Below are 16,551 nucleotides of genomic sequence, written 5' to 3' on the forward strand. Positions count from 1 at the left end.
AGGGCTATGTAGTCCATAAGGGTTTTCCAAGTACTTTTTTCTCACATTTTCTTACATGATCTTCACAGCTACCCTGGAAGAGCAGAAGGTTGTGCTATTTTTTTTTTTTTTTTTTGGCAAGGCAATCAGAATTAAGTGATTTGTCCAGGGTCACACATCTAACAAGAGTCAGGTCTGAGGCTGGATTTAAACTTAGGTCGCCCTGATTCCAGAGCTGGTGCTCTTTCCACTGTACCACCTAACTACCCCTATGGGCTCCATTTTAGAGATGACGAAACAGTCCTGTCCAGAGTGAGCTGATTAGTACATTAATTCTCCTGACTCCAGATTCAATGCGCTGAATTGCCACTGTGCCTGGAGCCTCATCGGAGACTATGGTTTTGTCAAAACTAGCTTGTTCCAAATGAAATATATAATATAAGCTTTTTTCTTGGGATCCACAACACTAATCCAATGTCTTATAAAAAGCAGGCATTTGATTGTTAATCAAATTTTGGTAATTACTTTAAAAACATCTCAACCAATAATAATGGAAAATCCAGTATTGTATAATGATTATGTATGTATATTTAAATATAAATTCTTTTATATGTACAATTCTATATAACTTTTAAAATGACATACAGTATATAGACACATCTAAATCTATCCATTCATCTAGAATCTATCTATCCATCAATCATCTATTTATATATTCATCTATTCATCCATCTATATCTGTTTGTCTATCTCTTATCTATCATCTATTTAATCTACCTACTTATCTATATATTCATCTCTCCATCTGTCTGTGCATTTATCATCTATCTCCCTACTTATGTAGATATTCATTTATCTGTCCATCTATCATTTATGTATCTACCAACTTATCTATATATCCATCTATCTATTATGTATCTGTCTATCTATTTATCTATTATCATTTATTTATCTACCTATTAGTCTATATATTAATTTATCATTTATTCATCTACCTACTTATCTATATGTCTATCCATCTGTCCATCCATCTGTCTATCTGTTATCTATCTACCCATCCATCTATCATTTATTTATCTACCTACTTATCTATATATCCATCCATCTGTCTGTCTGTCTATCTATCTATCTATCTATCTATCTATTAAAAGTTTCTTTTATTCACATTTTTTCCTTGCTAGGATGTCACTAATTATCTTGACAGCAGGAACATTTCTCTTCCTCTTGCTACAAACCAGTGTCCTAGGCTATGTCCTAGCATAGTAGATCTAAACTAACATTTTCTGATTCAGGGTTTGAAATCCCATCTGCTGCACAAAGCCTTCTAGATTTTGAAGCTTAGCCTGTTTTCCCCTTGCCTAACTCTCCTACCATGCTGACAGTTCTAAATGACCCAAAGGAACTGGTAACTTCCTTCTAAAAGCCAATGACCTTGAATGGGCTCAAGTTACCCAGTAGGCTTACTGTCCTTCCAGGAGAGCTTCTCACCACTGGCAGATTGGGGACCCTGCTTTAGAAATCCTCCAGATCAAGGGGGTGGAATTTGGTAGATATATTATGGATCAAGGAGCAAGGACATTTACCCTCTTAAAGATAGGGAGGAAAAAGTTTAGGCCCAGATAAGCTTGACTCATTTTTTAAAAAATTTTATTTAATAATAACTCTATATTGACAGAATCCATGCCAGGGTCATTTTTTTTAACAACATTATCCCTTGCACTCGTTTCTGTTCCGATTTTTCCCCTCCCTCCCTCCACCCCTCCCCTAGATGGCAAGCAGTTTTATATATATTAGATATATTGCAGTATATCCTAGATACAATATATGTTTGCAGAACCGAACAGTTCTCTTGTTACACAGGGAGAATTGGATTCAGAAGGTAAAAATAACTCGGGAAGTTTGACTCATTTGAAGTGATATATTTTAATTCATCTCATTCTCAAGGTAGGATGAAGTAGTGAAAAGTGCTCCAGAGTCAGGGGATCTGAGTTCATATTCTGGCTGGATTTTATCATCAATGTACAGCCAAAAGGGGCTTCATAGGCCATCTAGTTTACAAGATTCAACTCAAGCAGAAATAGGGACTGCTTATCCATCCATAAGGATCCCTGGGGCCATAGAGTAATTGCTTTATTGGATTTGTCTTTCCATTTGTTCAATTTCTTTTCATGTGGTCTGGGTGCCACTTCAGAAGGTTTTGGGTTGTGAGTTTGACCTCCAGGATCCAGCCCAGATTCCATGTAATCCTTTCACATAAACTGTAGTTATTTGCTGCCATGACTACACCAGGCCAATGAGGACCAGACCAGGAGTTCTTCACCTTTAGTGTATCATGGATTCCATGCATAGTCTGGGGAACCCTAGGGACCCTTCTCAGAATCATGTTGTTAAATATATAAAACACATATGATTTATAAAGGTAACTGGTTACATTGGAATCAATTAGGAAAAAAAAATATCAAAGAAACAAATTCACCAGCCCTGAGTTAAGATCCCCTGAGCTAGATGGTCCTTTCCAGATCTAAAAGCCATTTCTAAATGAGGGAATTGGGCTAGCAGTACTTTATGATCCTTTTGTGGGCCTCAATTTCTCTCTCTGTAGAATGACGCTACAATTTCTCAGTTCTGATCTGGCTCTCTGATTCTGCTTCCCTGTCTGTTCATGGAGACTGTGTCTACAAGTGCATCTGTTTTACAAGTGCTTGGGTCAGCCTCTGGCATTCTGCTGAGGTCTTTAAATGGCCAGGGCAGCTGAAAGTGGGTCACCCACATCAGGGACATGCAGAAGCACAGCAGAAGGCAGCGAGAGCGGCCCAGGCTCGGGCCAGCCATGGCTCTTTAAAACGAGGTCACATCTGCTATGAACCGTCTCCAGAGTATGCGCTCTATCTGATCACTGGCCAGGCTGTGCAAGCAGGAAGGGTCCCTTCCCAAATGTCTTCATGCCACAAATTGATGGCAAGCTTAGATCCCCCAACACCAGGATTTATTTGTGCTCAGTTTCACTGGATTGTTAATAAGAGCTTCAAAGATCATCCCAGATACAATCGCCAGCTTTAGCTCTCAGTGAAATACAGTGGAAAGAAAGCTGTATTTAGCATCCAGGGGCCTAGTTTGAGTCCTGCTACCTGTGGGATCAGTTCTAGTTATGACTCAGTTTCCTCATATGTAAAATGAGAAGATTGGATTATAAATGCTGTAAAGTCCCCTTCAGTTCTAAATCTAGGAACCTTTTATCCACAAATTCATGAAACATTTCTATTTTTCTTTTTTTAAAACTAGGGATTATCTTTTTCAAGAAGCCTTTCTGATCTCCCATGGCCTTTCCAAGGAAGGAGTTTCCATTTCATCTCCCTATATTTTCTATGTATCTAATTATGTCCATGTGGTCTCACTCCTCCATTACAATATGAACTTCCAGAGGGCAGGATTATGTTTGTGCTTGCTCTATATGTCCAGTATTTAGCCCAGGGCCAGACACATAGGGAGTATACCAAATAGTTGCCTTATACATAAATGTTAGTCATTATTATTGTTAAACAAGAAAAGGTGTATGATGCTTAAAAGGTAGCTATTATTGTTATCAATAGAAGCAAAAAGAAAAAAAAATCACATTATGAATGCTTGAGGGTCCAAATCAATGGAAAGACCATCGGAATACTGAAGTTATCCAAACATTCTAGAACCTGCCCTTTGAAAGTTTCTCCACTCAGTAGGCCTGGTTTCCTTATGAAAGGCCTGATTTTCCATGAAGTCATTTTTATTTTTATTTTTCCTCTAAAAAGCTCCCTCCTTGGGTGTTTGGCAACACTTATTTAAAATTGGTCTGAGAAAGAAAGTTAAAAGGAGAATACATTTTTTGTCTTTGGGTATCTTGGGTAGGAGAGGGACCTTTGGCTTGTAGGCAGTCTACTCTTTGAAGGCCCAAGGCATATGAAGGCCATGTTCTAGCTCCAACCTCCATTTCTTGTTCCAACCCCCATTTCTTGTTGAGATCAATAACCTCATGTTTGTTATGTCTTGTTGACACAAAAGAGATTTTAACAACATCTTTTCCAAGAAAGAAACAAGGAAAGTTCTAATTTTTTTTAAAAGACAAAGCAAGGGTTTTAGTTGAGCTACTTTGTCAGGGATCATAAAGTGGCACCAAAGAGAAGCCCTCCATGGGGATTTTAGATTTTGGTGGATGCAATGGCTGAGTCATATCCCTTGAGTTACACACACACACACACACACACACATCCTGAAAACTGAATCCCAAGCCTTCCAAATCAGATGACCAAGGGGCGATTGACTTGATGCACTAACTCTAGAGATGGTTCTGGCTGTCAGAAAGCACCAGGGTAGCTTGGGGAGGCTTTTGGATTACAGGATGGTGGAGTCTTGATTCTATTTTTCATTTTAATATTGGCAGTCAGGGCAAGAGGGCTCGGACATACCTGTGGGCACTTTGCAGCACTGTAGCAATCTCCAGCAGTGGCAAAAGGAACGGGACGTCCATCGTGTGTCCGTGCAAACTGCAAGTCTGTGGCTATGGGAGGTTCAGTGGCAGGAGAAGGAGAGAGTTGAGTTGGAGGAACAAAGGAGAAATGAAAAGGAAAAGGAATTGGCAGGAGATGGGGAGAGAAGTGCAAGAGAGAACAAAAGACCAAGGGGCAGCAGGGGGGAGAATGGGAGAAAAAGAAATGATTCAGCATGTGATTTGAGCTCCTCCAGATGTGTGTTTACTTTGGTGGGCCAGTGAACTCCTAGCACTGACTTTTTTTTTTTTTTAACTCAATGTATAAACCAAAACATTGATTCTTACATCAAAAAATTTGTCAAAGTACTCAATCTAAACAGAAGATAATTGGATGTTCCAGGAATCCCAGAACAGTAGGGAAATATATGAGAATTAGGGCAAAGGGGAAAAAAACAGCAGCTCTGAAAAATGATTTCCAGCTACTTAAGAGATTTTTGTTTTTCTTTTATGCATAACCTACTCTAGAAACTTATGAGCAGCGATAGCTGCCCAAACACAAGGCCATGAGACTATGCATCTTGAAATTGTTAATGGCAACTTAGAAAGTTTTCTTCCAGTCAGCAAAACAAGACAACTCCAAGCTGGCTGATGTGCTAGGAATCTGTGCTGGAGTTTCTGAGCTTGGCTTTGAACCTGAGCATGGCAGACTAAGAAAAATCATCTTGAGACAATCCAGGAGCACAGTTCCATTTGGGCACAGTTTCCTCCCCCTCTCTGCCTGATTATTCCCATGGGTCACCAGAAAAGACACTCAAACAGCTTTAGGTGCCCAGCACCAATGGAAAACCATGTCATACTTCAAAAAGAAGAAACATCTGTACAGATGTGAAACATGGTTGCATGAATTCTCTGAAGGCAAAATGTTAAGAGTTCTTTGCTTCTTTCTTTCCTGTTTTCTTTTCTTTCCTCTTCCTTTATCACCGTCTCTTTCTTCACTTTCTCTCTTTTATTTTCTCTTTTTTCTTCCTTCTTTTTTCTTTACTTCTCTTCCTTGCTCTTAACTTTCTTTTCTTTCCTTCTCTTTTTTTTTACTCTTCTTTTCTCTTTTTTAATCTTCCCTTATATCCAATTTTCTTTTTTCTTTTTTTCTCTTTTACCTCTCATTTTCCCTTCTCTATCTCTGTCTCTCTCTTTACATCTCTCTATCTCTGCTTCTCTGTTTCTTTCTTTTTCTTTCTGCCAATACAAAGATTGCAATACCAGCTTCTTGAAGTCAGGAGGAGTCTGGATGATACCTTTTTTTTTTTTTTTTAAATCTTGAGGGCAAATCAAGTTCAGTCTACCTCAAGGGCAAAGTAATCCAATATACTCTATCAGATATAATGAGGAAAAATTAATTATTCATGATTCTGTTTTTCCTCTATTCACTGCAACATGTTTAGGTCTTTTTGCTGCCCTCAGCTGTTCCTTTGATTAATATTCCTGGATGGCTGAAAAACTAACCAAAGACAGTGCTGGTTAGAGTTAAATCTCTTATGGACAAGCTAGGTGAAAAATCATAATTCTATTTCCTTTCTTGTAAAGTGACTAATAGGCAAATAAAGAAAGATCTGTGAGTGGGGGGAGGGGGGAGCAGTGTAAGGAACTCCTTAAGAGGGAAATGCTCTTCATTAATGCAGAGAGCAACCATCTAGGAGTACACTTCGATGGACCATATCTATTAATTATGTACTCAATCACTATGTGCCAGGCCCTGTGCTAGGCAACAGGGATAGAAAGATAAAGATAAAACAGGCCTGGCTCTTAAGCATCTTTTATCTTATAGGGGAGAAACAAGTTGTACAGAGATTTGTTCAATCATTTTAAGTTGTGTCTGACTCTCTGAGATCCCGTTTGGGATTTTCTTGGCAAAGATACCAGAGTGATTTGTTGTTTCCGTCTGATGAGGAAACAAATCAACAGATTTAAGTGACTTGCCCAGAGTCACAATAAATATCAGAAGAACTTGAACTCATTTCTTCCTGATTCCAAGCAAGACTCTCCACCATATTGTCTTAATGAATGTGAAAAAAGAGCATTTTGATCTCTCCCGGCCCTTCCACCCTCACCCTACACTCTCCGCTATCCCCCCACAGTAACTCACTTATTATTTGCATAGTGGTCAGATCCAGCCTGACTTTGCGGAAGGAGGAAAACCCAGCTGCCGTGTAATCTTTCCGACAGTGGCAATCTTCTCGCCGGCTCCCATTGTAAGGGCATTCGGTGGGATTGTGGAGCCTAAAGCCAAAGATATTTTTTTCTATTAATTGGGGGAAATTTTCTGCATACACTTTGTAGAATCTGGAGGCAGGGGTCCATGCTTCACTCACCTGTGCCCGTAAACCTCTGAGAAGTTTTCGGAGTCACTACTGACAAGGGTAATGTATTCTTTGGGCTTGTCGGACTGCATGCCAGCACAGAAGACCTGGAAGACAGACAGAATGGCAGCTCCTTGAGGGCAGGCCTTGTCTGGCTGGCTTTGATATGTAGCCCCCACAGAATTTAGCAGGGTGTTTAGCACATAGCAAATGATGTGTTTTGCTGTTGATTTATCTTTGTCTCTTTTTCTCTCTCTCCCTCTCTCCTATCTCTCTTTTTCCTCCTCCTCCTTTTTTTCTTCTTTTCTTCTTCCTCCTCCCTCTTCTTCCTCCTTCTTCTTTCTCTTTACTCCCTCTCCTCCCTCCTTCCCCCCTCTCTGTGTCTCTCTCTTTCTCCCTCGCTCTCTCATTCTTCCTTTCTTTCCATCTCTCTTTCTCCAATCTTCTCTCTCCTCCTCCTCTCTCCTACACATGTATACCCCTGAAACTGTCACAATTGAGGGAAATGTACCTCAATCCAAAATCAAAAAGGGCAAATAAACAACTAGAAAAAATTAAAGAAGGTGAAATATTTTATCAATAGCTTGAAATTCACCTTGAGAATCCTTCCAGTGATTGTGAGATAATACTCCCCATCTTCAATGACGCCTTTCAGCCTTTTCATCTCTTTACAGTTTCTGGGCAACTCACCTGGGGGAGGAAAATTATAATGTTCATAGATTACTTTGTACATAGTAAGCCCTTAATAAAAGCTTTTGTCATTCATTCATTCATTCATCCAACCATCCATCCATCTATCTATCCATCCCTTCACCCACCCATTCATCCATCCATCCATCCATCCATCCATAGAAGATGGGGACCTCAGAATCATCTAATTCAGCCTATTTCTTTTGTAGAAGAGAAAACACAGGCCCAAGAATGTGGTGTTATCTACCCAAGGTTCATTAGGTTCAAAGTAGCAAAGTAAGTTTTGCCCTAGTTATGTGACTCCAAACCTAACGTTCCTTCCACTGAACCAATTAGCCTGTCTATTTATCCCAATTTGACAAATATTTATTGTGCGATGTACTATATGAGGTAGAGGTAAATATACAACAACAATATCATGATCGATTTTTTTTGGGGGGGAACAGATCAGCCATTCCAGTTTATTCATTTTACAGAGGAAGACACTGATGTCCAAAGAGAGTAGAGCAAGCATAGAGATGCTGAGTCTCAGGATGGAGATCTGAACCCAGGGCTTCCAACTTCAAAGCCAGAACTCCTTTCCCTGTGTCAGGACGCTGGGTCCCTGATCTCAAGAAGTTTAGAAGATAATAGAGAAGGCAAGTGATTTAAGTATATCACTAATTCTTATACAAGGCTGATATCCCACAGTCAATATCATTTAGGCTATATTTTCCTATTTCATTTGAAAGTAAAATATGATCCAACTAGTAGCATGGAAAGATTTAATTTTACACTTCCTTCTCTGCAAGGGAAAATGTTCCTCTCTCATTGAAAGTTTAACTATTCAGTTAAATTCAGCAAACATTATTAATCAGCTACTACATGCAAGGCACAATCCTAGGCACTGGGGAATAGGAAGTCAAAATCAAACACAGGTTCGTGGAACACTTCTCTCAGGAGTTATGTTCAATACAATGTCTAGCACATAGTAGGTATTTAATCAATTTTGTTTCCTTCCTCTCCCATCTGTTCTGAGGCAGGCAGGAAATGACCACATTGGTTGCCACTGAAAAAATCCATTAAGTAGATTGAAGATGTCATGGAACCTTTGGCTAGCAAGGAACATGAGATGACAGAACACACGAACACACACAGACACACAGACACACGCACACTCCTGGGAAAAAGGGTGAAGGTAACCAGGTGAGGCAAAAGCCACAGAGGAAAATCCTGAGGTGAAGAAGAGTGAGAGATTCTGAAAAGGCAAAGAATTTAGCCAAGAGTCCAAGTAAATCAAGACCCACTAGGAGAAAGCTTCTAGGGAATCTTGATATGAAGAGGGTGGATGAAGGAAGTATCTTTGCTTCTGAATGACCAAAGAAATTTACTTAAGATTAAACTCTATGAAACTTTTTTGGAGGTGGTTGTTCCTATATAATTGGTGTAAATAGCAGTTATATCTGGGCACTATATTCCACAGAATTTTGGAAAAAGCAACATGGCGCCTCAGTTGCTCTTTCCCTTTCTTCCCCCTCTCCCTGACAAACAAATAATCAACATAAGGCGATCTGAAGCTCTTTGAGAGTACAGGTTATCTATTATTTGTCTTCATATTGCTAGTACCTATTACAGTGCCTGGCACATAGTAGGGACTTATTTATTGATTGGCTAATTGATGGATAGAATATTGGTAAGTGGAGACTGCCGGGAGTCTTCATGGAAAAAGTCATGGCTTTATTTATTTGCAGGACAAATGACACTACCCACCTGAAAATATTTTAGTGGATGGTGTAATTTCTAAGAAGTCAACGTCCTGACAAGCCCAAAGGAGGTGGGGGTGAAAGAAAGCTATTTCACTCGACAAAGAACAATCTATTCCAGCTGGCAAACTTACAGTTGTGGCTATTGTGGCAGGTTCTTCTTTCTTCAGGTTTTAAGTCGATGGAGCATAGACTGCTTGGCTGGTCATCATTTGTTAAGCACTGCACTGAGCGATGCATCACGCCAGCTCCACAAGTCACCGAGCACTAGAAATCAAACCTTGGTCAGCCGGGCAGCCTTGAGGGGCTCCCCCTTTCCTCCTACCCCAGTGAGATGAGCTGGCAGAACTGGAAAGCACCCCTACCCAGTAAATCATCCCTAGATGTGCCAGAGAAGTAAATACCCTGAAGTTAAGAATAGACCGCATCCCAAAGGGCATGAGCCCCCTCATTCCCCAAGGGATATTCAGAGAACAAGAGCAGATTGACAACTGGGAAATCCCCATGCTCTTGCCCATGGACATCTAGTTTCCCAATTAATCTAAATGCCTTTTCTTCAAGTTCAGAACCATAACCAAGCACTTTGTTTCCTAGAGAGACCAGGGGAGTAATATAGTCTAAAACTTGCCTTCAAAACATCTATGACATAAAATAATTAAAAAAAAGAACTAATATCAATTCAGCTAAGTGGGGCTGGTAATTAATTAATTAATAGACCTGTTCTTAGTTGAGGAAAGAATTTACTCGTTATATTTTGGGGAAGTTAGGTGGAATATTGGATAGCATATTGCACCTGAAGTCAGGAAAACATAAATTCAAATCTTGCTTTAGATGCTTATTAGCTGGATGACCCTATGTAACTTATCAAACTTCTCTCATCCTCAGTTTACCCATCAGTAAAATGAGGATAATCATAGCAACCTATCTCACAGGGTTGGTGGGAGGATCAAATAAGATAGCATGTATTTTGCACATCTTAAAGTACTCTGCAAATGCCATAGTGCCTATAGCTTTTGGTACACTGGGACAAAACCCTCATTGCCCTACCCTACTAAAACTTTCCTAAAATCGTATCCACAAGATGGCTAGAAAAGTCCTTCCATTTTCTGTGGGTCTTTACACCAATATAACATGATCTTAGTGTTTAAGGATACCTTTCTAAGGCATTTAATAGAAAATGGTTTAGAGAAGAACCTAACATGGTTCAGTCTGAAATCCCATATCAAAATGCCAGTATCTGGGGGATGGACACAATCCACCTTGCATGGGATCAGGTTCCCTTCTGACCATCACTAGCTGAGGGCAAAGTCCAATGAACTTGGAATACAGGCTAGTGTGGGGGGCAGGGTGGTTTTAGGATAGAAGCCACCAGGAATATCAGGAGAATGGAGAAAGTAAGAGGGCACCCCCTTGACTTTTGCCTCAGGTCCTCCATAGGCTAAAAGCAATGCATCTCTAATGATGGAGTTTGGGGCACAATAATTGGAAAAAGAGGATGGAGAAATGGCCACAAGTCCCGAGACTCCAGAAGCCAACCTCCCTGTGACCGGCTTGAATTCCCTTTTGGATGTGGGTTTGATTTAGCTAGTATCCAATATTCAGCTTCTCTATATCCGAAAGTCCTGAGACACTGAGACCCTACGTGACTTGACCAGGATCCCACAGCCAATCTCCTTTGGAGCCAGAACATGAACTCTTCAGCTTCTTGACTCCAAAGCTGGTATGATCCTGTCACTAAGTCACCTTCTTCCCATGCTTGGTAATTTGTGCTCATAGTCAGAGGAATAAATATCATCAAGCCCCAAAATCAAATTCAGAGTGCTCTATTTATCGATAAGCTTTTAAGCACAGAAGAAACATCTTTAAGACCAGATCAAACAATACATTAAGAAAAGAGAAGCAAGCGGAAAGTCTTGCCTTTGTGTTCCCTCAGAAATCACCTTCATCCTGTACTTCTCTCCCCACCCCCTTCTCTGCTCCCTCCATTCCCCCTCCTTTTCCCCCACTTCTACCCAGGTCCTCACAAATCTAAAATGGACAAAGGGAGTTTTGGAGTTAGGCCCATTGCCGTGATGGAATAGTCACAGGCAATGCCTCGGGGCCACTTTAAAACTCCCCCAGAATTTTCTTATTATTGCTGTTCTTTGATGTCTTTCTCCTAAGTACATCAGTAGAAGAAGCCAGGTGGGGAGAGTGAAAGAGCATTTTGGGAAGGCTGGGACGGTGTCAGTCTTCTCTCGCCAGTTCATTCCAACCTTACAGCCCTTGCTGTCGAAGGAGGTCACCCTCGGACGTGTTAATGGGAGCGATGCTGAGAAGAGATTGGCTGCCTGGCCCCCCCAGAGCTCCTTCCACATCCATTTATCAGAGAAACATCACTCAATCATCTACTTACGCTTCCCCAATTTCCAACTCGCCAGGTGGCCGAGACAGGGCACTCCCGCAAGAAGCAGGGATGGATGCTGGGAGGCTGGGTACCCGGGCAGTTGATGGTGTTCTGGTAGCCGTATTCGTAATGATCTTTCCCGGTGTAGATCTCACTACATGAAACTAGCCTTTGTTTATAACCCTTGCCACAGGTCACCGAGCACTGTGGAGAGAAAGGTTCAAGAAATGACCCAGAGCAGCTCCCAATGGGCATCTAACCTCACCACTGCCACTGACCTGGTGATCCCAGAGCCTTCACTTTGTTTGCTCTGGGCACCCAGGAGACTAGCAAGTTCATGCATTTGCTTGGATGGATTCACTGTCAGCAGTGACCTGGATCCCCCACTTGGGGGGAGTCACAGACTCCACTCTCGGAGGAGGAGAGAAGCCGTCTCTCCAAGCCTCCTCAGACATCCCCGGGAATAAATCAAATGGTCAATCCACAGGCATTTTGGGGTCTACTATGGTCCAGGTCAGCACAGTTGTAATCATAGTGGAGGAGAATTTTAAAAGAAGCAAACAATTTAGGAATTAGGGTCTTCTCTGGTCTATTTTATTCAGCTTAATCAGTTGTTTAATTAAGGATCCCTCCTTCTTCTCTCCATTTACTGTTTATTTCCTCCCTCCTTTGCTCTCTCTTCTCTTCTTTCCTTCCTTCCCAACCTCCTCCCCTCCTTCCTTTATTCTTTCCTTCCTGCTTTCCTTACCTTCCTTCCTTCCATCATCCTTTCCTCACCTTCCTCCCTTCCATCCTTCCTCCCTCCATTCTTTCCTCATTTCCTTCTTTCTTCCCTCACTCACTGCCTCTCCTCCCTCTCTTCCTTCCTTCACATCCTCCTTCTTTGGTTCCTTCTTTCCTCCCTCCCTCACCTTCCTTCCTTCCTTTCTCCCTTCCCTCCTTTCTCATCCCTCACTTTCCTTCCCTCCTTCCTTCCTTCCTTTCTCTCTCCTTCACTTCCACCCTTTCTTTCCTTCCCCATTTATTAGTTATGTGACCTTGAATGACATCCTCTTTGAGGCTTCAATTTCCTCATCTGCCAAATGGGGATCAATTAATTAACAAGCTCACATCAGACTGAACTCCATGAAAACAGGAACCAACTTAGATGTCCATTTGTATCCTCAGAACCTAGCTCAGTGTTTTGCTTCTACTAAGTTCTAATAAACACCTTTTCGCTCATTTACTCACTCATCTATTTATTCCTAACTTGCCCGGCCTATTTATTCATAATTCCCCTAGACCCTTCATTAAGGTCTAGGGTTACAAAGGACAAATAGGTCCCCAAGAAGTTTCCATTCTAATGGTATTATGCCTCCTATTTGTGGGTCAAATGAGATACTATACATAAGGTGCTAAATAAATACCAGCCATTGTTTAATTCAACAAATGGCTTCCTAGGAAACCAGGAGAGACATTTCACTCAGTATCTGCTAATTGCAAGGCTGAGGATGCTGACTGCTTGAAATGGTGGTGGTTTTGTGTGTGTGTGTGTGTGTGTGTTTGTGTACACATTAGTGTATATGTGTGTATGCATGTGAATATGTATACATGGGTTTATACCAGTATGTCTATGTAGATGAGATATTCACACATGTGTATATATGTATACATGTGTATATATCCATATGTGTCTATAGATATGAATATATGTGTGTTTATGTGAGATTGTCTTGCATGTATGTGTACATACAGGTATGCAATATGTACATAAGTAACATTTGTATGCATTTGTGTAATATGTATTTGGGGCTGGAAACAAAGTTATCTTAAAGCTCAAGTGTTTTAGATACAGAAGCATCACTCATAGTTTCCCCTGGATGGCAGCAAAGTGCAGGGAAAGTAGACTGCAGAGGCAGAGCTTGTTAAATCCCACATGGTCCAATATCTAGCACCTCAGGCCAGCGGTTCTAGTAACTGGACTCCTCAAACCATACAACGTGACAGGGACCAGTGACCATCTAGGTGATCGCCTTCATTTTTTAGCGATGAGGAAACTGGCCTGAAAAAGCAGCAAGAATTTTCAGCTGGAAGAGATCTCAGAGACTCTCTATTCCAAGCCCCACATTTTACAGATAAGGAAACTGAAGTCCACAGAAATCAATAAAAAGCACTTGCTAAAGGGACAAAATGAGTTAGCAGCAGAGATAGGCTTTAAAGCCAGATTTCCTGATTCTAAATAAGGTGGAATTGGGTAGAGATCAATAAAAGAAAAGTTTTGGCTGTATGAAGAATAACAGGATTAGGATTCACATTAACTGCTGGATTCTGCCCTGTGAGACCACATCTAGAATATTATGTTCAGTTCTGGACAGTACATTTTAGGAAGGACATCTTTAAGTTGAGATTTAGAGGAGCAAAACCAGAATGGCTAAGGGTTCTTGCCCTATGTGGATTGATTTTAGGATCTCTTTCTTGATTTGTTGACCAAAATTATATGTTATATAAAACAACTAGCATTTAGGACATATTTTAAGGCTTCTAAAGTATTTCAATGAATATATTTTCTAAACTTCTTTAATATATACTTAAGCGGAGGTGGGATCATCACTCATCAGATAGAGTAGACATTCTTTTTGGGTATGGGTTGGAACTAGATGGCTGCTTAAAAGCCTCTAATTCTCCGATTTTGTGATCTCATTTGCCCCTCAGGATGACCCCATGAGGTAAGCACTATTATCCTGATTTTTCAGAAAGCCAATCTAGTGTTCTTTCTCTCACACTGTTGAGGCAGGATGCCAGGTGTTGAGACTTAGATGGTTTACGTAAGCCTTGGTAGCCATTCAGGAACAGGGATGTTCCTAATTGCCACTTGTGCTCCCACAGATAAAACTAAAGCTTTGTTTACTGACGAAAAGGCAAGTTGGAGGTTTTACACAGCCATCCAGAGGATTTGGGGATCAGAGACAATTTTGCCTTAATTCTCTTTCTAATTGCCTTAATTCTTCTCTTTGACCAAGGTTTAGAGAGACATCATTCTAGTCCTGACTAATGGACCACTGCTGACTGATGAGGCTCCTCGGTGAACCTGCAGAGGGAAGTATGAGGAACAACCCCCAGGGACAGACAGCTAGCTCCACAATTACACAAAACCTCTTTACTGATGAATCTCCAGACTTGGTGAAAAGAAGAAGACAAGAAAAAGCTTAGATATTTCCTGAATATTTCATCTAGCCTTATTGAGCAAAGTGAAACCCATTCCCGATGATGGTACCAGTCCCAGTTCTCTTCTATGAAAAACTTTGCTGATTATTTTTATAACTTTTCTCATCAACCCTCACCAACAAAGTGGGGGGGGGGGAGAGGGTGAGTAAAAATGATCACATGGGATGTAAAAATCACTCTAACAGTGAAGAAAGACGCAAGGAAACATCCAGAATGGAGATGTAGAGGAAGGTAGATCTGGCAAATAAATAATCTTGAAGTCATCTAATTGCTACAAGCCTCAGTTATTCTATCTATTAAATGAGAATAATTTTGGTTCCTTCCTTTCACTGCAACTGTTTTGATGAAAAGATCATGTATAAAATTACTTTAGAACATGGGTTCTTCACCTTTTTTTGCATCCTGGATCTCTGTGGCAATCTGGTGAACGGTTCAGAATTTTTTTTAAATGAGGAATTAATAATGCAGGAAATTTTTAATTTCACTTAGAGATTAGTGAAAATAAGGATATTATTTCCCCCCATTTCAGGTCACGAAGCCCATCTGAATTATCTATCAATGGACCCCATGGTGATGGCAGGAGATTAAGAACCCTTACTTTGGACTAAGGGGGCTTCCTTTGGCCAGAAATAGGCATGATTAATAGTATACATTGTTGTCTCTTTTATCTAGGATCATTTTCTAATTATCTAGGGTAATGGAAAATAACTGAGACTTTGGATATACCACAATAGCCTTTTATATAATGGCGAATCCTAAAGACTTGCTTAAATTTGTCAGCACCATTCATTAGTGGGTAAATAAATAAATTTAAGAACACGAATCAGTCTGTTTTTTGACTACCTAAACTTTACGAGGAGGAAACTAAGTAGAGGTGGGAAGTTGGTTCAGGAACTGAGACCCCAACACAGTCAAGTTTTTTTTCCCCACAAATCATCCAACTTTCCAAAAATCTGGAACCTCAGAAGCCATGAATTGAAAATAAACTTCTTCTTGGACTTCGGAAAATCTTTGAGAATCTGTTTTTGACGGGGATTTTAGAGGCTTCCATGGGGGGGGGGGGATCTGGAGGTGTCATTTGGTAAATAATGAAATACATGTTTAGGGAAAGACAGGCTACCTCCCATGGATGACACATGGAAAAGAACAGGAGAAGCTGATTCCTGGCAATCTTGCTCACAGATCTTCACATTTAAGTGACAACAGATCTCAGAGAACAATGGGTTTTGCTAGACTAGGAAGTCTCTAAAGAGGAAGAATTGTAGAGGGCAAAGACTGCCGGGAAGAGGATTTAATTCCAATAGAAAAATAGCAAGGGGTAAAGGAAAAAGTGAGAGGTCCTGGTTCGAATTCTGACTTTGCATGATTTCATGATCACATGACCTCTTAGTGGGTAGAGTTTTGGAATTTGAAGTCATAGAGATCTGAGTTTGAATCCTGCTTCAGATCCTTATCAATCAATCAATTATCAATCAACATTTATTAAGTGCTTGCAGAGTGCCAGACTCTGTGCTAAGTTCTGGAGGTACCAAAAAAGTCCCACTCTCAAGGAATATTCCAATTGATGAACCCCATAATTGATCATTGATATTGCTGAACCCCATAATTGATCATTGATAACCCCAAGTGATGAAGATTGATCCATTCCCACCCCATTAGTTGGTCATACCTTCTGCACATGGTTGGGGACAATATAGTGTGAATGGCTACTGCTGTGAAATCTGAACATAG

At 40.6% G+C, this 16,551-nt stretch overlaps 1 protein-coding gene across 1 annotated transcript in view; it reads right to left on the reverse strand.

The window, feature by feature from the left end:
- Positions 1 to 16,551, reverse strand: part of ADAMTS9 (ADAM metallopeptidase with thrombospondin type 1 motif 9) — a 181,957-nt gene that overhangs the window by 11,127 nt on the left and 154,279 nt on the right. Inside the window, exons 32-37 of the mRNA XM_051980189.1 lie at positions 11,626 to 11,820; positions 9,365 to 9,497; positions 7,394 to 7,488; positions 6,811 to 6,905; positions 6,585 to 6,718; positions 4,419 to 4,510 (exon numbers count right to left, since the gene is read on the reverse strand). Of these exons, the coding sequence (XP_051836149.1) occupies positions 4,419 to 4,510; positions 6,585 to 6,718; positions 6,811 to 6,905; positions 7,394 to 7,488; positions 9,365 to 9,497; positions 11,626 to 11,820 (744 nt within the window). The remainder of the gene's footprint in view (positions 1 to 4,418; positions 4,511 to 6,584; positions 6,719 to 6,810; positions 6,906 to 7,393; positions 7,489 to 9,364; positions 9,498 to 11,625; positions 11,821 to 16,551) is intronic.

Source organism: Antechinus flavipes, chromosome 1 (assembly GCF_016432865.1).
Source record: "Antechinus flavipes isolate AdamAnt ecotype Samford, QLD, Australia chromosome 1, AdamAnt_v2, whole genome shotgun sequence".
Classification (NCBI taxonomy): domain Eukaryota; kingdom Metazoa; phylum Chordata; class Mammalia; order Dasyuromorphia; family Dasyuridae; genus Antechinus; species Antechinus flavipes.